The 21,973-nt window shown below is 34.2% G+C and overlaps 1 protein-coding gene across 1 annotated transcript in view; it reads left to right on the top strand.

Annotated features, from left to right (window-relative positions):
• The window catches only part of LOC104868855 (N-deacetylase and N-sulfotransferase 4), a 286,413-nt gene that overhangs the window by 237,813 nt on the left and 26,627 nt on the right, over positions 1–21,973 (top strand). Inside the window, exon 7 of the mRNA XM_010633850.2 lies at positions 12,346–12,528. Within this exon, the coding sequence (XP_010632152.1) occupies positions 12,346–12,528 (183 nt within the window). The remainder of the gene's footprint in view (positions 1–12,345; positions 12,529–21,973) is intronic.

Genomic DNA, 21,973 nt, shown 5'->3' on the forward strand with positions numbered 1-21,973 from the left:
CTGAGCATGTACCTTTTATAGGTGAGTACAATCGTGTGTGAGTATAAGTGTGCAAAGTCATTTTGTGGAAAGTGTATATATTTTTATTTATAATAATCTTTTTATTGTGAAGTCTTTTTTTGAAGTAGTGTTCTTTTTGATGAGTGTTGGATGTTGTAGCTTTCGTTATCCCTTTACTTTTAGCCTGAATCTTTACATTTATAATGAGTATCTGCTACACAATATGTAGTTAGGTTTTTTTTTTTTTAATCCAGTCTGGCAACTTCTGTTTTTTTTTTTCATTGGTGAATTTAGATCATTTAAAATTAATTTGATTATTGATATGGCTATATTCGTATATACTCTCTTGTAATTGTTTTTATTTGCTGGTTTGGGATTTTTCCCCTCTTTTCATCTCTGGTTTTACTTGAGGATTTTATATGGTTTTATTTTATCTTCTCTTTTACTGTATCTTTATACATATTCTCATTACCATCATCATCATCATTATCAGTGATTGATGAAGAGTTTTTTGTTTTGTTTTAATTTTTTTTTTTTTTTGTACTGGGGATTGAACTCAGGTCCTTGCGCTTGCAAGGCAGGCCACCGGATGCAGAGTTTACAATTTATTTTACCTAACCTAAGATCACTTTCAAATAACACTATATTGCTTCACTTGTGGGGCAGATACATTATAACGTAAACACATAGTATTCAAAGTTCTTTCTTGTCATTTCTTGTTGTGTGACTTCATTTATTTCACTTGTCATGTTTTGCTTTGCCGAAGAACTTCTTTTAAATGTTTTTGGGAGATAAATATGCTGGCAAAGGATCCATGAGTTTTTATTTGTCTGTAAAAGTCTTCTTCAGATATAAAGGATATTTTTTGGATGTAGAATACTAAATTATAATATTTTAACACGTTAAATATTTTATTCTACTACTCTCTTTTGCCTGATTTCTCATGAAATATCCACTGTAATTCTCATCCTTGTGTGTAGATAAGGAAGTTGTTTTTCTTCCTCTGGCCATCTAAGTGTAGTTATTGGTGGTTTGCTTTTTCATGTTCATTTTGTATTTATCCTTCGTGGTATTTTCTGAGCTTAATGAATTCACAATACAGAATCTATTATTATAGAAATTTATCAGCTATTAATGCTTTAAATTTCCTTCTACTCTTTTATTTTCTTATTCTGATACTGTGCCTATGTTATATGTATATTGCCCACACTGTTGGAATGTTTCCTTCTGTTTGAATGCTTCTCATTGTTTGTTTACTCATTTTGCTTTAATTTGGAAAGTGTCTCTATATCTCTTCAATTTCACTGATTTTTTTTTATTCCACTATGTTGACTCCATCATAAATCACTGATTCACCCATTGCCATCAGTTCGTTAAGGATGCTCCCAGTGTGGCAAACATTTAGCAGTTGCAAATCTCATGGACGTCTGGGTGGTCTCTTTGGGAGTCACAGCCCTGATGTTTGGTACTCATATCCTATGGCATAACTAGACACAGACTGTTTATCTCCTTCCTCAGCCCTTACTAAAACTGGTACTTCAAAAGGCTCTTTCTCTCTTGGAGGGAAGTTCTCCTGTTTGCACTAATGTGCCAAATAACTAAAGCCATTATATTTTCCCTCGTGTCATCCTGACCTACAAGAATTTCATATGTTCTACTATGGTCTTGATAGGTTGAATTTCATGTGTTCTTCTTGATCTTCTTGTTTGATCAAGGAGAAATCTAAACAACAGCCAGCCAACCAACCAGAAAATCTCCTACGTAATTTCAATTTAAATCTTAGTCTTCCCTTCCAAAGATCCTGCTTGCTTTCTGTATCCTAATTATGCAAAAAAAGAGAGAAAAGTATTAGCATAAGACAATTTTGATTATTTTCTTCTCTGAAAGGAACATACTGAATATCTCTCTCTTCATTGTTGACACTTATCAGAATGGATCCTTGACATTTGTGCAATCTTATGGAATGTGTGTTCTGTAGAGCTTTTTTAAAAATGACCAGAGAGTTGTCAGTGTTGTACATTTCTCTCTAGTAGAAACTTTAAGCTACGCATTTCAATAAGTAAACATATTTTTATATTACCAACAAGTAGTCATAAAGTGAGTTGACGAAATAGTGTAAATTTGATTTTAGATGATCAAAAATGTTACTACTTTGTGGAAAACACATTGAGAGATGATTTTAACATCTGTCTTCCAATCATTTCCAAGATGTTCCTAATGCCATTATTCTTCCATTCTATTTGGAAAATCCCCAATTCTAGAATTAGACTATCTGCCCCCTCCATGCCTAAGTTAGCTTCTACTTGGTACAGTGCTGAGTGTGGGCTCACGGTAGTCTGCAGAGCAGCTACGTTGTACTTCTGAACGTTCCTTGTTAGCTGTCTGCCTGGTTCTTCATAGCAGCTATTTTAAAGTTCTGGTTTAGCTCAGTGCTTTGTTCTTTTCAGTTCTGCATTGTTCTTTACTAAGGTGAATTTTTTACACTATTGATCTAATTGCCTCAATTGAAAAATCTGAGTTTAATCTTTGATTTTTTTAAAATTTCTGATACCTAGTCAAATGTAGATCATTTGGGGGCCAGTCTCTGCCCCCAGCCCTTGTAAGGCATCAATAGATTGTTGAAATTTCTATTTCTACTTCTTCCTTCTTTATTTTCTGCATCCCCATTCAAACCTAAGTCAATATCATGAATAATTTGCTCACTGTTATCTCTAATTTCTAACAGACTGGTAGACAGAGAGTAAGCACTTAATAAATTCTTGTCAATAGTTTGACTGTAGAATAAATAAAGATAATATTTTTTCCACTAAATAAGTAGTTGACCTCTATTGAAGGCTATTAGAAAAGCTTACACTGATGGCTAATGACCATGATTTCTCCATCCAGTGGCTAAACTATCAGTGATTATTCCCGGGGTTATGACTTTGCATTTCAGTAACTTATGTGACATCAGTGCAATATGGTTGAAAAGAAAGTTTGATCTCTCTCTCTCTCTCTCTCTCTCTCTCTCTCTCTCTCTCTCTCTCTCTCTCTCAAAGCTAATGTTAAGTAGCTCAGCTAGAAAGCAATTTTTGTTGTCTCCCATTGAGTACAACTGGAAGGTTTTTGTTCAAAATCATACTATTCTGAAAGGCAATTATGACATCCAGTTTTGACTTGGCTACTAAAGAAAAACAAAACACAAATATATGCAATAATAATATGCTTGTAAACATGTGTTGCTTTTTAATGACTTAAGCCTCTATTAATGTACAAGAAAAATGGAAAGTAGTGCTCTTGCTCACTGAAATATATCCGGAGCCTTCTGTTCTCTGTTAGAACAGCTGCCCTATTTACTGCTGCTTTGACGAAGTCACTGCCCAACTTCTCTATTCAGGAAGATCAGTGTTTACACTCTAGTCGGTCTTGAATCAAAACAGTTCTGATTTGTTAATAATTCACTAACCAAATATTATGACTGAAAAACTGGGACGCTGGTAAATAATCAGATGCAGAATGGAACTTCTGTTGCATTTAGTCTGATCATAGAAATGGAAAACACAAATAAAAATGCAATTTAGCAATTCATCTTATCCTATTTAATGCCAGCTGTTTTCAGAGTTGTAGGATAGAATGTTTTGTTTTCCTCCTCATGTCTTTAGAATTTGGAGAATAACGGGAAAGCAATTAAATTACTCTACATTTTCTGCTGGCAAAGAAATGTATGTTACTGAGGATACTACTTAATAAATAATCGTTGTACGCCTACTATGCGCCGGGCACTTTACAAACCATTGAGAACATAGCAATGGAGAAGAGTAGCAGAGTTCTTGTGTTCCAGGAGCTTACATTTTACTGCAGTAGTACAAGAATAGACAAGAAATGCCTCAATAGATCCTAACATGTCAGGTGGTGAGGCTTCTGAAGTGCAAAGGGTTGGGAATAATTTGAGAATTGGGGAGGAGAGGCAAAGAAAGACATCCAACTCACTGCATTATCCTTCTAAAGCTATACACATTGCACTTTTTAAGTGAAACAAAGAATTCCATTAACATTCTCCTCCTATATTGATTTTAAACTGCAATGGTGACTCTAATACATAATGCTTGAACTTATAAGGAATAGCATGAAATTACAAAAGAGCTTCCTACATTAGGTATGAAATTAGTCTTTTTCACCTTGGTAAATATGTGTTTCATATTTTCTGGTTCAACTAAGAATAATATTAATATCAAAGGCCACGGTATATATATATATATATATATATAGATGATTCAGAAAGCAAAACAAAACAAAATAAAATAAAAACACTGGCTTTACCTACAAAAATATTATTATAAGATATAAATCAAATCATGTGAATGGTATTTGATATGTAAACTACAATAGAAGCCCCTTTCCTTGGGGGATACATTTCAAGACTACCAGGGGAACCTTAGGTAATACCTTTAATGCACTATGTTGCTTGATACATATGCATACCTGTAACAAAATGTAATTTATAAATTAAGCATAACATGAGAATAATAGCAATGACAAATAATACAATAGATGAATCATGGTAATATACTATAGTTAAACTTATTTAAAGCTTATGGATTGTTCATTCCTAGAATTTTCTATTGAATATTTTGGAACCATTGCTGACTGTTAGATAGCTCACCCCTCGCAAAGCAAAACCATAGTTAAATGGACCCACAGGCTTCTAAATTTATTTTAACTGAAGGTACATCTTGATGATAACTACCATGCAATGCTTTTTATTTACAAAATGCTTTTACATATTCCCAACTCCTTTAAGCATCATAACAAGCCTGTAAATTCAGTTATTGTTTTTATTTAACAGTAAACAGATCTGAGATTTAGAGAAGTTAGTTGGCACTGTAATATAGAACCAGTAGTCAAACCTACCCATTTGGATTGGATTCCAGATGTCAAGTTTGCATTATTTCATTGTAAGGAACATAAAACAATTTGAATTATTATAGCAACCGAAAGTCATTTTCTATGTTTTCAGATTTATGCAGTAGATAAATCTTGTGGGATATTTTAATCAGTCTCTTGATTTAAAAAAAAATCTTTACACTATACTCTTCATTAAATGTGTTCCAAATTAAAACCAAAGGCTTAGTTTTTCATGTACTCAAGAAAGAGTTCTTTTCAATAGTCAAGGGTATGGGATGTTAAGACTTCAACTAGCAAGAGTAATTAATTATAAATGTTTCTGGTGTTGCACATCTTATATGAAACCACACTGAAAGTCACATGGAGCAAAAGAGTAGGGAAAGGAAGTAGCCCTGAGCAGGAGATCAATAGCTGGATTTAATTCTGAGTAAGGCTTTAAATCCATGCACTGAACCATTTTTAGCAATCGACTCTTTCCTGTGCATCTGATCTTCAGACAAATGATTTGATTTTGGAGCTTTCCTATGTCTCTCTTCTCTCTCTCCCTCACTCCTTCTTTTCTTTCTCCTTCCTACTCTTTGCCTCCTTCCCTCATTTATTTTTCCTTCCTCCCTTCTTCCCTCCCTCCCTTCCTTTCTTCCTTCTCCCGTCTTTCTGTCCTCCCTTCTTTTCTTTACTTCTTCCCCTTGCTCTCCATTCCTTTCTCCTTTTAAGAATTTCTTTAGAGGAATATATCTGGACAGATCTGTCTAAATTTGTTTCTTTAAGACTGGAAAATTGAAATTACTTTCTGGTTCCATAACACTGATATTGCTGTGTTCCATCATGGAAAACATTGATGTTTGTTTAAAGGGCTGCAAAAGAAGTAAAACATTCCTAAATGAAATAATCTTTTTCTCTTCTATATTGATTATCTTGAAGGGCTAAGAATCAATACTCATCTGAAATATATGAATAAGTTTAAATGTAGATATTAAAATAACAATTTTATTTCCCCCATTTCCAAAGTTGAAAATCATGTAAATGATATTTAAAATTCTACTGAATAAATTTTAGAAAAAATCATGTTGACATATTGACAGCTATAATATTGTTACAAATAAAGTCTAAAAGATAATGAAAATGATAGAAAGGAAGCAAAAAATAGGAGAAAAATTTGACAGGCATTTTGCCACATTTTGTCAGAATCATGATATGAAAGAGCATTGCCTTTTGATTCATATGCTTTAACCCCTGCTTTTAAAATTTTTATTTTATGTTGATAAGAACTCTCAACACAAGATCTGCTTTCTTCACCAATTTTTAGGTGTACACTCGTGGGCTGCATTAAATGCTGGGTTTGCTAGGATTCCCATAACAGGTCACTTCAACCTTTTCCTTATTTCATTTCCTCTGAAATAGGATAGTTTCTTAGTATCTATTCAAGCAATACAAGAAAAATGAAGATAGAGCCACTTTGTAAAGATTTATAAGTTAATTAACATTATTATTCAGCCTATGTTAAGAAAATATCAACCATTAATTAATCATTCCAATATATACATTTCATTTTTGAAAAGCAGTACTGTTTACATAGAAGTGGATTATAAGTAGTGGCAAACTTTAGATTGAGTGAAAGAATAATATATTAAGCTTGGGGCCGGGGATTTAGCTCAGTAGTTCCACCACCTGCCTCACATGCTCAAGGTCCCGAGTTCAATTCCTGGTACAAAAAAATAATAATAATATAGTAAGCTTGGTTAAATTTTACATATTTTTGGTATCTAAGAACATAGATGTAAGCATTTACTGAGGTATTGTTGACCAATATTTATATCCTCTATAATCAAATGAAGAAATAGTGTTCCATTTAAATTGGTAATGTTGAGTATGGTCTTATTGTTTCTATTGCTTGTTTGGTTCCAGCCATATCAAAATAAAAGAAAGACTCAAATTTCCTTTTATACAAAAAATATGAGTTCAGTCTAGAGCCATCAAGGACACATTTCCTATATTCATCTATCTTCCCATCTTATGAGAACTAAAAGCCTAATCAATAATTTAACAAGCTAATGGACATATTTTTAAACACAATGAACTCATTCTGAAAAGGGGCACACTGTCAGAGCCACAGAGGCAAAAGTGGAAAATGACTGCTAATATTTAATGCTTATCTTGAAAAATACTGTGTTATGGCGTGAAGACAGAGAGAGCTGATTTTCAACTGGATGGATCCCCTACTGCTCAGCTATTGTTTCTCTCTGTAGATGTTGCTGTGTTTTGTCCTATGAGCCACGGGTCTGACTACTCTGCAAATGGTAGATTTAAACAATATAACATACTTAACTATTCAAATATATAACACACATACATATTCAAATCTATAACTAGACTGTACCAGGGATCAAACTCATGACCTTGCTCTTGGGAGGCAGTTGCCAGAACCACTGGCTAAATCCCTGGCCCTAAAAATCTAGTCTTTAAAAGCAATTTTAAATTATAATCTAAATACTGTTAAATATATTTATTTAATATATTGTACAATCTTCAGTCACATTGAAGATTTTCATCATGAAAATAGGAACAGCAGCCGGGCATGGTGCACACTCCTGTAATCCCAGCACTCTGGAGGCTGAGGCAGAAGGATTGCTGTGAGTTTGAGACCAGCCTGGACTACATAGTGAGTTCCAGGGCAATCTCAAGTACCTAGTGAGACCCTGTCTCAAAAAACAAAAAAAAGAAAAAAAAATAGGAACAGCAAGAAAACTATTCTGGTATTGGTAATAAAAGTATTTGAACTCACGGTAAAGAATTTTGGTGCTTTATTTTATAGAGAAAATGAAACTTTTGGTTTTCGTTTCATTTTTCTTTCCCTTCTTCTTGTATTTTCTTCATTAGCAACTTCACCTGGGGCCTGAAGGGCAAAAATAAAATGTTATTTTATAAAATGTTATCAACAGCAACTGTGTTAATTTCAGTAAAAGCCCGAAGGAGGGCCACTTGTCGACGTTCACGTATGTTCATCCTGTCTGTTGTAACGGCCGTGCTTTTACCCTTAGTCAAGAATTGTCCATAAAGTTGACTTATATTTACCTAATTCCCTCTTATCAAGATTTAGACATTACCTCTCTAAGACCTCTTTTCCTTGGGCTATAGAAATATCATTAAGTGGATCTCTTCCGCAGGTTTTATCTTTCCAAATTTGGTGTTATGTATATTATGTCTGGCATTAAGGTTAATGAAAAACTTTGTGTTTCTAATGAATTACTATCGTATGCAAGTACTTGTAAGCTTGCTTATACATCATTATAAGAGATAAAAGAAAGAATTTAAAGATTTTACATTTGGTTAAGACACAACTGAGAGCCTTAGAGCTGAAGGAGGAACGTCAAGTGTGGAAGTGCCAAGGACCAGATGAAGGCAGCCCGGAGGAGTGGTTGTTGGTGGAAGGAAGGCCACCTCGACCCTCGAAGGCCACTGCAGTTGGTCTGACGAGGTTAGCTACTGGCATCTCCTTCTGAATGCAATCTGTCGAGCAAGATGTCTCTGCTGATCTGAACCATTGCATACTTCTGAACTGTACTATTTCAAGGTCCACTGAGCTGCACATATAAACAAATTATACTCATTCTACACAATCATATTTTGTTCAAGTGATGCTTTGGAGAAAACTGAGGAAAAGTATATAATAAGAAAAGAACAATTAGAATAAGTAAGCCAAAGGACAGGATGAGCAAAAAAGCATGCACTAAAAAGTAAATAAATAAGTAGCTCTATATTGTAGTTGGTGACAAAATAACTATTTGCTATTATTTTATGCTGCATATCCTGTGACTTCCCTTATCTAGGCCTCAAACCACATCTATTCTTAATTTGTGTCCTTACACTCTCTGAAATAGGTTTTTATTTTAAACAAGCCATTTGCCTAGAATACTAAAAGTAAAATGCTCTGTCTGCACAATAGGTGCTTTTAGCAAGCCAGATATGCACAGTTAAGCTGTGCTTGCAGAATTGTTTTTGTTAAAGTGCAGTCAATTGACCATACAGCAGCACTAATTTGTTCTAACCAGTAAGGCATGTGCACATGCTTCCCATACAGCAGTGATCACAACTGTCCTGGCCAGGGCGCTTGTGTTTGTTCTCAGCAATGGAAAATTTAAATGCAGCACATGGGTCAGCAAGGACCCGCACAGCACCTCCAGACGCTGCTGTATTCCAAAGGCAGATGCTACCATTTGCCCTGCATAAAGTTTTATGCTTCCTTTATAAAGTGAGGCTTATTCTCCTAGGAGAAATCTTGAAAAATTACTTAAAACTAATCTGCTGCAAAAATCTATTACTATCATTATATTAATACCTTAATTAAATCATATCATACCTGTTATGTTCAAATAATCTTTCCTCCCTCAGAGCAGATTTTTATCTATAATTTGTCAGAGTTTAAGCACCAGAGATGCCCAAAATTCTATCTTAAAATAACAATACTAAAGGGCAGGTGGTAGATTTCTAGATGTTATTATAATTATTCAGGCACTCAGGCTGCTGCCTCTCTTTTTCATAATAATTTCAATCCTAGAAAACCATAATTATCTTGAAGCACACTACTTATACTGTTTTATTTCTTAATTATAGTAGTGACATGAGATAAATACACACTTATTAGGATCAAATGCATATTATTTTGTAGTGATTATAAAGAAGGTCTCGTGACCACAATTGCAATTATGGTCATCAACTATTGATATCAAGTTATGTCCTAGAAACCCTGTAATTAAGTCAGGCCAAGAGCACAGCTCTTATTTAAGATAAAAGAGTATGAGAGTGAGACATTGGCCAAGGAAGAAAATGAGTGGCATAGATTCCCTGAGCTTTTATGAATGATCATATGAATCTCAAGAGAGATCATTATGCCAATATTTGAGAGATTTTAATTTCAATTTCTGCCTAAATAAGCGACGTAAAGAATATATTTAGGGCCAGGGATTTAGCTCAGTGGTTCTGCCACCTGCTTCGTGAGCTCAAGGTCCTGAGTTCTATCCCCAGTACAAACAAAACAAAACAAAGAAAAGAATACTATTTAAATAGTCTTCTCTTTTTTTATTCTTCAATTATAAAGCTTTAAATATATCCCATAAAAAAACAGGCAACAAATGTAACAAATGTAAGGTCTTTTTTTTACCTCATTGAGTTTATTGGTACATTTTAGGTATACAGTACAGTTACATTCATCATTGGGACCTTGTACCTTTACATGACAGGGCTTGGTTCTCATTTTTTTCCCTTGTCCCTGCTCTCCTTTCACTCCCTCTCCCTTCCCTGTTTAAAATACTTTATTTCCATTTTTTCATTTTTTCATGTTTCTCTTCCCTCATTTCCTAAGCTCTTTTAATGATAAACTTTCAGTCTATCAGTAGTGTTTTTTCAAGCACTATTATCGTCTTAAAGTATTTTCATTTAAAACTCCAAAATTAATTTATTTTTCATTCTATTTTAAATTTATTTCAAAACTATAAATTGCCAATGTAATGAGCCCATAGTTTTTTTACTGTCCTCTATAGAATTATGTTCATCTTTTTAAGGAAAAAAATAAATGTAAAATTCTATGTATAAAAATATTTGGGGCAAGACATAGTATGTATTGGATTAGGAAATTTGACTTCTTACATTTGAACTCTTGTGTGTAACCTACCAGATATGAGCTCAGGAAGTTACTTAATGCTTTGTTACACCGTGTTTGCTTCTTCAAAGAGAGCAATAACAATATCTACCTTGTAAGAGCATCATGAACATTTAATTATCTTTATATGTAAAGGGCTTAGAATGATTCCTAGCACATAGTAAGTGCTGTACACCTTTTAGGTATTATTGTAATTTAGAAATATTGAGGGTAATGGTCCAAGACTGTCTGCTCTCTACTTTCAACACTAGTGAGGGCTGACAGATAATTTAATTTTTCCTCTGAGAATCCTTTTCAGTATTGTTGCATGACACACAAAGAGACAATGTCTTTTCCAAAATAAAAAGGGCATTCTAACAATGAACCTGGTGTCTTTAACTTCTAATTTCCTGCCAGAGTACTGTTTATTAAATTGTGGTAGAGGGTAATGCTTTTACTGTTTTTCACATAAAGGGCTCTTCCGTGGGCATTTCCAGTTATCCAATGACAAGCTTGGGACAAAAGGTTTGGAGTGTAACCTTTCCTGCATGACTACTATTCTAACCAGGTTGTGATGAAAATGATATTAAATGGTTGCTGCACACCCTTGCTTATTTCTAAATAATCCAAATTACGGCATCAAGCAACATAATCACTTAAAAAAAGAGAGTAAGCATCCACATAAAACAATAGCCATGAGACGCTTGACTTTACTTTGATGTTACTTTACTCTTCAGTTTCAGGTCCTATATTTATGCTAATACTATTTTATAATGCTAAATTACTCTTACTTTAATAATAATGAAGTTAATAAAGTACTCTATTGTAATACTTGAGTTGCTCTGAAATATTTGTAGATTTGTATAAGTAGAAAAATTAGTTTAAAATGCTTATGTTTGAAAATGAGATTTAAAATCAAATGCAAGATATTATTAATAACACTGAAATTGTATTTTATTATAACAATTATTATTGTTGACAATGAATTTCTCCTTTCTGGGTGGTATGCAGTAACCTCTGCAATGTGGTCAAAGATGTTACAATTTTTTCTTTATTATTTTTTAATTCCTGTTGAAGCACCAAGGTACTCAAATTTTTTGAATCATTTTCAAATTTTCAGTTGATCTTTTCAGAGCAATCTAGATTTCACTTTTCTGTAGTCTCTGATACTGAAAGAGCGACATGGAAATTCTCTAATTTTAGAGTTAATATTAAGATATTAAAAGTTGTAAAAGGATTAATGATCATGGAAAAATGGAGGGCCAAAGGAAATCAGTTTCTGTAAAAATGCTGATGGCTTTTTAAAGTATGTTTATTTTTTAATTGATACATCAAAACAAAACATATACATATTAATAGGGACCCACATGATGCTTTGATAAATTGAATAACGTTTAAATCTGCATTTAAAACATATCTAAGCATTTTAAACCTATATCCTCCAAGATTTATAATTTCTTCATAGTGATAGTATTCAAAATTGAAGTGAAAAGAACTTTATGAGACCACAAAGAAAGAAGTTTTCTCAAGTTTGATTCCATTTCAATTTGTACGTACATCTACATCAGAAAATGGCAGGAATAAGTGCTTAATATCAGAACTTATTTAATTCAGGCTCTTTGCTAATCTAATGTCAATGTCAATTTAAAGAGTGGATGTACATGTTATTTTCATTTCAAAGTTAGATGTGTGGCTTTCTACCTAAAAAAAAAAAAAAAATTGAATCATACAATTCCCAAATTAGGCAAAGTGCTCCCTGGAACTTACACTGCCACGTGTGAGTTTAAGCATATGCTGTTGTGTGGTCATTTTTACCTGTCTTTCAGATCAGCATCTTCATGACTCATTTATCTAACTATGGGAATGACCGCCTAGGGTTATACACCTTTGTGAACCTGGCCAACTTTGTGCACAGCTGGACCAACCTGCGTCTTCAGACTCTGCCACCAGTGCAACTGGCCCACAAGTACTTTGAGCTCTTTCCTGAGCAGAGAGACCCACTCTGGCAGGTAACGTTCCACATCCTCTCCTCGAGAGAAGGAAATAGGACATTTGTGAGTGTCTAATTTTTGTTAGCAGCACGGTTAGATATATTAAAACTGACGTTTAACCAAATAGCTCTTTACTCAATAGTCTCATTCTTTTCTCTTTTTTATTATTCATTAATTTTATTGGCACATTTTAGGCATGCAGTATGACGACATTCATCGTTGGGAATTTGTACCTGTTCATGATATCTCTTGGTTCTTATTTTTCCCCCACTCCCCTTCCCTCTCTCCAATCCCTCCTCCCCTCCTCATTTAAAGACTGTGTTTCCATTTTATTTCCTTTCTCTTATTTTTTTCTTTCCCTTCTTTCTTAAACACTATTTTTGTTTTATGGATTAAACATCAGCAAATTCTGTTTATTTTCCTGGATTTTTGTTCGTTTGCTCAGTTTGGGAATTTTGCATTAAGGGTGTGATTTTATTGCTAGTGTTCTCTCCAAGCTAATAACTTTGACTTGCTTGCAACATGAGCAGTAACCATCAATACAATAGTTTGATTATCTAGGGAGAGTGAAAGCAAAAGCCATTGTTATCTGAGACCTCACAACTAGATGCTCATATGCATGAGTGCAATATGACATATACAGAAAAGGAAAGGAAGATCTTTCTTGTGCCAAAACAGATTCATTCAATCTTCAAATGTCATCACTTTTCTTTAAATATAACTAATGTTCCACTAACAATAGACCTACTGAGCAGTGACAGGATTGTTAGCTTTAGGATTGGTTTTGCTAATCATTCAACTTCACATGGGGCCACTCAGCTTGGATGCATCCAGCGTAAACTGTCTACTTCTTAGCAGTTATCTAGCAAAACGCTGCTGCCCACTTTCTTGGTTCTTTATGCATCAGCTTACATCGACCCGCACAATCAATAAGTCGGCCGCAGAAAGCAGATCAGATGTGCCCCTGCTTAAGCAGGTGGTAGAGAAGTAGCATCATCATTAATGAGAAATTACAGTGGAACAGTTTTTTACTATCTACATTCTGTCCCTCTCTTCAATCCATTTGTTTCTCTTTATTCCATAAGTCACATTACGTGTCACTCTTTCATGGTCAGAAAATTATTATATATATTATCAAAATTATCATATATATATACATATATATGTGTGTGTGTATAATAAAATATATATATATATATATATATATACACATATGTTTTAGAAACTGCTATGTATGAGGCAAGGCTAGTTGTTCTAGGGCATACAAAGAAGAATAAAATAGTATATTTTTCTCTCAAAACCAATGGAGGAATTGCTCCTTGTTCTTTTTCACAATCACGTGATTTAAACTTGGTTGCTATGGTGAATCAGGCTTTACTCTGATGTCTGGCTCAGCACCTTTTTTGCCTGTCCAAAGTTAGCTCACATTCTGATTCTTTTACCTTCCAGTAGTTGCTTGGTGGTCATAATGTTTGGTGTACAAGTTAGGCAAATAGGTAGAAATATGAATATTATGAGAATACAGTTATATTAAACAGATGTTGAAATTTCTAAAGGCAAAACATCATATCCTATAAATAAATGATGGTTAAATGGTAACATACATGTCTTCATAAAACTGATGAACCATTCACAGTAAACCAATTCTTTTCTCATATGTTTATAACCATATAAGACATCTAGCATTTATGGCGCAGTAATAATAAAATGTAGCCAAATTCAAAACTTCACATTGGGTACTGACATATAAAAAGTCAGTCAGTGACACCACACTCTATTCTTTCTTTTTCTTTAGAAAATAAGTTTTTAAAATGAGGAATTGTATTTTTGATACTATTGCATTGTTAAAATAAATAATTCTATGTATTAGTATTGTTTTAATATCATAGACACTTTTTAAAAGAAAGATATCAAAGATATGTCAATCCAAATATGATTTGGTCAACTCGATTATTCTAAGCACTGATTAAAAGTTTCTGTACTGATTGTTTTGGGATATCCATAAAAATTATTAGTAGACAAATGGGTGGGACTGGGGAAGTGGCTCAAGTCATAGCAGTTACCTAGGTGCCCTGGGTCTAATTTCTAGCCCAGAAAATAAGTAATAAAAGAAAAGAAAAGGAAAAAGAAATTGGGATTATTTTGAAAAGAAGAATAAAAGGAAAATGGGATTATTCTTTAGAGAACTATGTCATTTTTTTTAATTTTGAATAGCAAGATAAGGGAAAATTCCTACTAAATTCTCAATAAAATTTTTAAATAGTAAATTAAGAATTAAATAATGAATTAATAAATTTAAAAAATAATCAGAAACATTCACAGAATTCAAAAATTTCATTATTCACATTGTTTATATAAGTCTGGACATGTTCAGATATATTATAAAACAGTCTACTGTTAAATTATTGAAATTATACTTGAGTAAATGTAACTGAATGATTCCTTTTACTGTCACGCGATTTCTATTATTTATATGGAGATTTTTTTACTAAAAGATTAAACAAAGTTACAAATATTTTTCACTAAACAAAGTATCACGTATTCTTTTTCTTGGGACAGGGTGTTTGTTTTGGGATCGAATTTGGGACCTTTATCCTTGCAAAGCAGGCGGTGGCACCACTGAACTAAATCCCTGGCTCAGTATCACATACTCTTAAGTGTATTCGAAAAGGAAAACAATGAGTAGAAGCCAGAAGAGTAGTTAAGTTCAACTGGGAATTATTAGGGTATGTGAGATTTTGAAAGCAGCTGATTTATGATAGCAAATTGGAAAAACTTTGTCAATTATAAATGATGTCCAAAAAATTATAAGTGGTAAATAACAGTAAATTGCATAATACTTTTGGAGTTCTCTTCCCTGGTGATTATCTCTTCTTTCACTTTTGTATCTACAAAAACAAAACAAAAAGCTTTAGCATTTATCATTATTTATTTTAAACAGTATTAATTTAATTCTTTAAAGACGTGTGAGAAAATCCAGCATTAATGGTAAACCATTTACATCCTATTCATCAGGACTCTAGAGTGTTAAAACAAATTTTATGTCACTATCATTGTTATGCATTGTCAAAATGAAACACTAGGGTACTTTTGTATTTATGAGCATGACTTCTTGCTTAGTGCATTTTATTTTAAAAATAAATCACCCATTACTTTTCTTTAGATTTTTCAATTCACACTTTTTATTACCACAAATAAAAACATAAAGTGCAAAATGGTAATCTTCACATCTATTTAATTCCCTTTGGTTTCTTATGTAAATTTTCATTAGCACCAACTACCATATAAGTGAGGCTGCTTTGTCACCTAATTAAGAAGTGCAATATGAGTATCTGCCAATAGGTAGTCTAATAAGTAGGCACAAAATGCATTGTGCATCTCTCTGATGGGAAGTTGGTTCTTCTAAGGTTGATTAGTACAGAGGTGTGTGGGCTGTGCACACTCATGGAATGTAGTCCCTAGACTGTCTCCACATCACTTCAATTCCTGAGCTTGAGAGTCTTAAAATTATATTCATAGGTACTTATTAATTCATGTCCTTTATTGCTTTAATAGAATAATCACTAAAAAGCATGGAAGGATAGTTTCTTTTTTTTTTAACTACCATTATAAGAAACAAAAACCACAATATTAAGGTAGTTTGAAGGTCAAATTGTTAAACAATCCCTAATCGATGCTTTTAAACTCTCAGCCTGTCAGGTTAGCTCTGTCTCAATCTTCACTCAGCCATTCCAGAGTCTCACTATCAACAAACACGCCAAGCACGATGAGGACTCCTGAATGCCTGTGTGGCCAGGAGAATGCTCAAAGAGCTGCCTTTCCTCACTGCCCATGCTCTAGGTACCTGTGTCTCTGGGGTTTAAAGAAGCGGGGAAGTAAATCACAATGCACTAACCTTAGGTGCTTAGCACTTTCATTGATTCTAGCTGGCAAAGGATTCAGCTCCTGTTAGAAATGATATTTTATTGTCTATGACATAAAGAAATTGTAAGATCTAGTGGCGTACACGCTAGGTTCTATTAATAGGTGTCTGTTGAAGCAGGGAATGAGTGCCAACACAGAGAGTTACGGATTATAAGAGTATCAGAAGTTGGGGACATTTAGCTTGATCTATTCATTTTAGAGAAGAAATGGTGACATCTGGTGAGGTGAATACACTGTTCTAAGTCAATGGCTTATTAGAGACAATCCAGGACTAGCTTTTCTTGCTCCTGCTTCATTGCAGTTTCAACAACAACATGCTGGTAATTTTATATGTAGAAGAACAAGTCTATTTCCACAATGGAATCTTTCTGTAGAATGATTATTTCAGGGATAAGTCCACACTTCAGAAGAATCTGATGGCATGTTCAGTATGAATTTACTCCATCTACACTTTTAAGTATGTACGAAATAAGACGAAAGGTCTTCATGGAACTTAGAGACCATTATAGTCCTTGTTATGTTAACAAAATGATGCTTTATTCCTCTCTTTACCACTGTAAAACTTGTTAGTAATTCTAAGTATGCATTTATCATGCAGTGTTACAGACATTTGTCCCTGTCATATATGCCACCTCATACAAACTTTAAGGGGTGAAACTATAATAACCTAGACCTTGCATGGTACAATGCTACAATAGTCTCTCATTAAAGTATCAAGACAGAGTAAGCAAAAGCAGAGGTGTACAATGAACAACAGGAGACATACAGTTTTTTTCAGAGAAGAGTGAGAACATGGCAGGAAATAACCTGAAGAGCAGGCTTAGTCAGGCAGAGTTTTTGAAAGCTGCCAGCATAATTTGGATTTGATTGGCAATAAGAAGCAACCAGAAAGTTGTCCTGAAGATAAGAGTAAAATGACAAAAGGAAAATACTGGTCAATGAGAAGCCTTTTTGCCAGAATGGGTAAGAACAGGAAAGAGGAAGTTAGGAGAGTGTTCTACCTATGAGACAGGGAAGCTCTGGCCAGCTCGTGGTCCCGAAGACTAAGACTGCCAAAGGAAGTGTGGTGGATCATGTCTGTAGGTGATGAGACAGTCTGTGAATTATCAACCCCTTACGGGAAAATCGGAGTACTATATATAATTGTGTAATTTTCACCCTGATTCATTCCTTTCTTGGCCTTTCTGGTGAAATGGCCAGTATGATTTTTATCACTTCATAAGTGACATGGTAGAGAACAGATTATCATTATCACCTTAAATATTTTTCCTACTCAAAATTTAAAGTTACATTTATGATATATTATCCTTCTTCCTTATTCCGCAATATTATGTTTCTGAATTTTTCAGGAATACTCCTGAAATATGGAAGCACATCCTCATATTTCAGTTCTTTCGTTTACAATGAAGCACTTCAATGTTTTGATTATCCAGGGCTGTCAAGCATTGTGACATCCCAAAACGGTGACTTAAGTCTTGGATTTTCCATTTCCTGTCAATCATGTTCTTGACAAGGGTCAGATTCTCTATCACACAAACCACTTACTGAAGTTGTCATGGGAAAACTACTTGTGGAAAGCTCCCTAAAATGTAAAGTCATTATTTTTATATCTTCTGAAATTAAAGCATCATACAAAATATATTTGAGCACTTCATTCAAGTGCAACAACAATAAGGAAACAGTATGTTATTTGTGTGTCTTACAAGAACTTCTAGTAAATTTAACATCATATGATGAATGAACGACAGTATATTGGATCTGCCAATTCATAAGAGTTTAAAAACCCAGTGTTTGTACTGAGTTCACTATCTAATCCCTACCAGGACAGTCACAGCAAATACTAATACTAATAAAAAGTTCTGTATGTAGGAGTACTCAATCATTTGTTCACAGACAAAACTACGGAGCAAACATTCACTTTCTAAATTTTATTGTGAGAATATTTAATAAGAAATGCCATAATATTGGTTTACTTAGATAAGCTAATATGATGAGGTGATAATGTAGTGAGGAATGCATAGATGTTCAGGATAAATTAGATACACTTTCAGCTTTAAAGAAGCAGTTCTGAGGCTATTGCCACTGCAGACACACACTGAGTCAAGGCTTTTGCCCATCCAGCTCCATCCCAGATCCTGCCATTTATATACCTCAGTAGTTCCTGGCATTTCAACAGAAAAGTCTGAGTAATAATCAATGAGACTACTAGGTGCTGAGGAACTTCTGGGGAAAGAGAAATCATTATGAATAGAGGCTCTTTCAACATGGTGAGGGGTTGGATGGGTTTTACATGGAGCAGAAATACTAGAGTTGAATTGGAATCTTGGTGAAAATGCTGTCTGTTTCCAAATTTTTCCTTGAGGATTTGCTGATGGAAGCACTGGGAATAAACATGCCTAGCCTATACCTCAGGAGTGCATGGGGACTGTATCAAGCTCAAATAACATTGAAAGACAAAAAGTTGGAAGTCACCACCCTAAACACTTGGAGGATTTTTGTAGACATGTATATGGCAGAATTTATAAGCAGAAAATAGTTCCCAAAGACAGCCATTTAGGGAGGAATAATAGTAATTTTTTAAAATATCTTCAATAGCATTCTCTAAACAGAGGTCAGAAGAGTAGAAGGCAAGCAAAGGGGAAATGAGGATGGAATCAATAGTCTCTGCAGTGTTTGCCATTTACGAAATCATCCCCCAATAATGAGCACTAGCTACTTTTAAAGCTTCAACTATTACTGTCTAGTTGTGTCCTGCTTGTCTGGCACAGGGATATGACCTGCATGAGGATAACCAAACTTGAATGATAATTTAATGGTGTCCTAAATGGGGGAGGTAAAGAAGTGCTGGGCAAACTAGTTTTTTTTTAAAGCCACAAAGGAATATAGGCTTGGAATAACTTAATCGAATGCAAACCAAAGTCATTTCACATATCTGTAAAAATGTGGACTTCAAAGTAAGGTAGATGGTATGATGTTTTTTTTAAAATCCTTATTGTTAGTTTGATGGAAAATTTGAAATTTTGTTTCTTTAGGGATAAAAAATCTTGAAACATGTACGCTTCTAAGTAACATAATTGCTCTGGTATTTGCCACCCTTTCTAAACTTTGCCAGTTGCTTCAGGAATCTTCTGCACACCCAATTTATGTCTCCTTAATAGTGAACTTGTCTCATGTAATCCCACATACAATGCTACCTAAATCACCCTCACCTCTGCAAGAGCCGTATTACATGTGTTTTCACTAGGCTGGCACAGTAACTATAAGATACCCAAAGAAAATTTAATCTGAATTGATTTTGAAAATTTCAATTATATAGTGCTAGATACTTAAAACAGTACTTTTGCTGTTTATTGCAGTTTCAGTAATATAAAGGACAAACAGATTGGAGAATGACAAAAAGATACATAATTGCTTTCTAATGTCCTCAGTTTTAAATTAAAACAATAGCAATAGAACACGGTATAACAGTGCAGGGAAGTGCTTGGCTTTTTTCCTGGGAAGATCTTTGACTTTCATATCACCATTACCAAGTCAGTCACACACACACACACACACACACACACACACACACACACACACACAAAGCACCCACACATGTTTGAAATAGATGCAGTTTACCTGCAGGGACAATCTCAGTTTTGGATTCCAAATCTGAAAATAACTTGCTGTGTGACCTTCATCCTGATCTAAATAAAACACCTTGCATCTCAGCTTCCACGGCTCTAAAGAAGGGATAATAATATCTGTCTTGCCAAGCTGCTTTGAGGATTAGGAATAATCTATGTCAAGCAAGTGCCTGGAATGTAGAAGGTGATCAATAAAAGCCGGATATTATGTTTGCTGGTATTGAAATATTCAGACAGTGTAAGGAAAGTGAGAGTAGGGAAATCTAAATAAACATCTTCAGAATATAAAATAGGAGTCACAAATATCCTGTTAATAAAGTTGTGATAAACTAACAAAGCAGGAAATACATCAGGAAAAAGATGAAAGCAGAGGTTCAGCATGTGGAAAGCCTAGAAATATGCAGTAAAGTAGAGCAGAGTCATGAAGAAAGACAATTTAGTGAGGTTAAGAAAACAAATGCCAGGGACTGTAAGATACCTATAGGAAGAACTGAAGTAATGTTACTTGAGTTATTAGTAATAAAATACTTAGAACAAAATGTATTGCAAAATTATACTGTTCATATAATTTTATTTCTCAGTTTACTCCATCTGGGAAAGTACAACTAGATACAAAACTAGATATAACTCATGTCACTATTTACCAAAAATAAGAAGCCTGTCTATCCATGTTCTGTGTGTTACGAAAAAAGAAATTTCTTTTCAAGTCTAATTAAACATACCTATCTCTGTGAGCATTTCATTTTACCAGTTTTGCAAGCAAAAACTAAATAAGAAAAGCACTGGTACTGCAATAAAGAAGATAAGTGGCCTTGTTGAACGTATAAGAACCAGGAAAGATCTCTCAGATAATTCTTTTACTTAAGTGGCACCAAATAACACATCTGTCTGCTCTTCTACCTTTGCAAAGCACAGGAAAACCCTCACTTCAGCAAGCAAATAGAGAGCCTCTTCTGCTACCTGTCCTTTGCTGAGCTACGTGTGCAGAAATTCAATAACAATAGGTCATCAAAACTTCTTTCCTGTTGCTAAAATACAGCTGTGAAACAGTTCCTTATAAATAAATCTGTTATATGATAATACACAGAATTAATAGCTAAAGAATTAAAGAGATAGTTGTGACACCTCACAAATACTGGTTTCTGGGATTGTTATAAAGGGTAATACTATGGATGTTGGATGTTTTTTGGGGGAGGGGCTTTATAATCTAAATCTCTACATAGTTCATATTATATTTGTTCTCAAGCATATATGGAAATCTGTGCCTATTATTAAACATCCATTGTGCTGGCCCTGAATCAGTCAATCTGTCATTCAGTCCACAGACATTTATTAAGTACCTCATGTATTAGACTATAATAATGAAGAAGACAGACATAGACCTCCTCTTCAGAGAACTTACATTCTAGTTGATATAGAATTATAATAAATGACCACGATACCGTATAATATAAAATTACTATAAACATATACATATATAAATAAGATAATATCAAATACTGAAATGTAATGAAAAAATATGACAGGAAACTGAGCCAAGAGTGGAAGGAAGCTTTTCTATGGAAGCCTCTCGTGGGGGGTGGTATTTGAGTTGAGAAATGAATGATGAGAAGTGCTTAGACTATTGATTGGATGAGATGCAGGAGCCAAGAGATTCATCCATAAATCAAAGCAGGATTATATGGGGGCCATTAGATCATGTGGTGTGGCAGCCTGTATCTTCAAATTTACTGAAGAAATTCCAAGATACTTCTCTAAGCAGCAACGCATACATCCCCAATGTCTAGTCCTTTAGCTATGTGAGACAAAATCATCCTGTTAAGGAGAAGCTGCCACAAGTGCTGATGCATTTCTTACAGTGGACCAGGAAGATCACTCAGTAAAATTAACCTCCTCCTCTTCCTCCTCCTCCT

Source organism: Fukomys damarensis, unplaced genomic scaffold (assembly GCF_012274545.1).
Source record: "Fukomys damarensis isolate Sample0158 unplaced genomic scaffold, DMR_v1.0_HiC HiC_scaffold_38, whole genome shotgun sequence".
In the NCBI taxonomy this organism is placed as follows: Eukaryota; Metazoa; Chordata; class Mammalia; order Rodentia; family Bathyergidae; genus Fukomys; species Fukomys damarensis.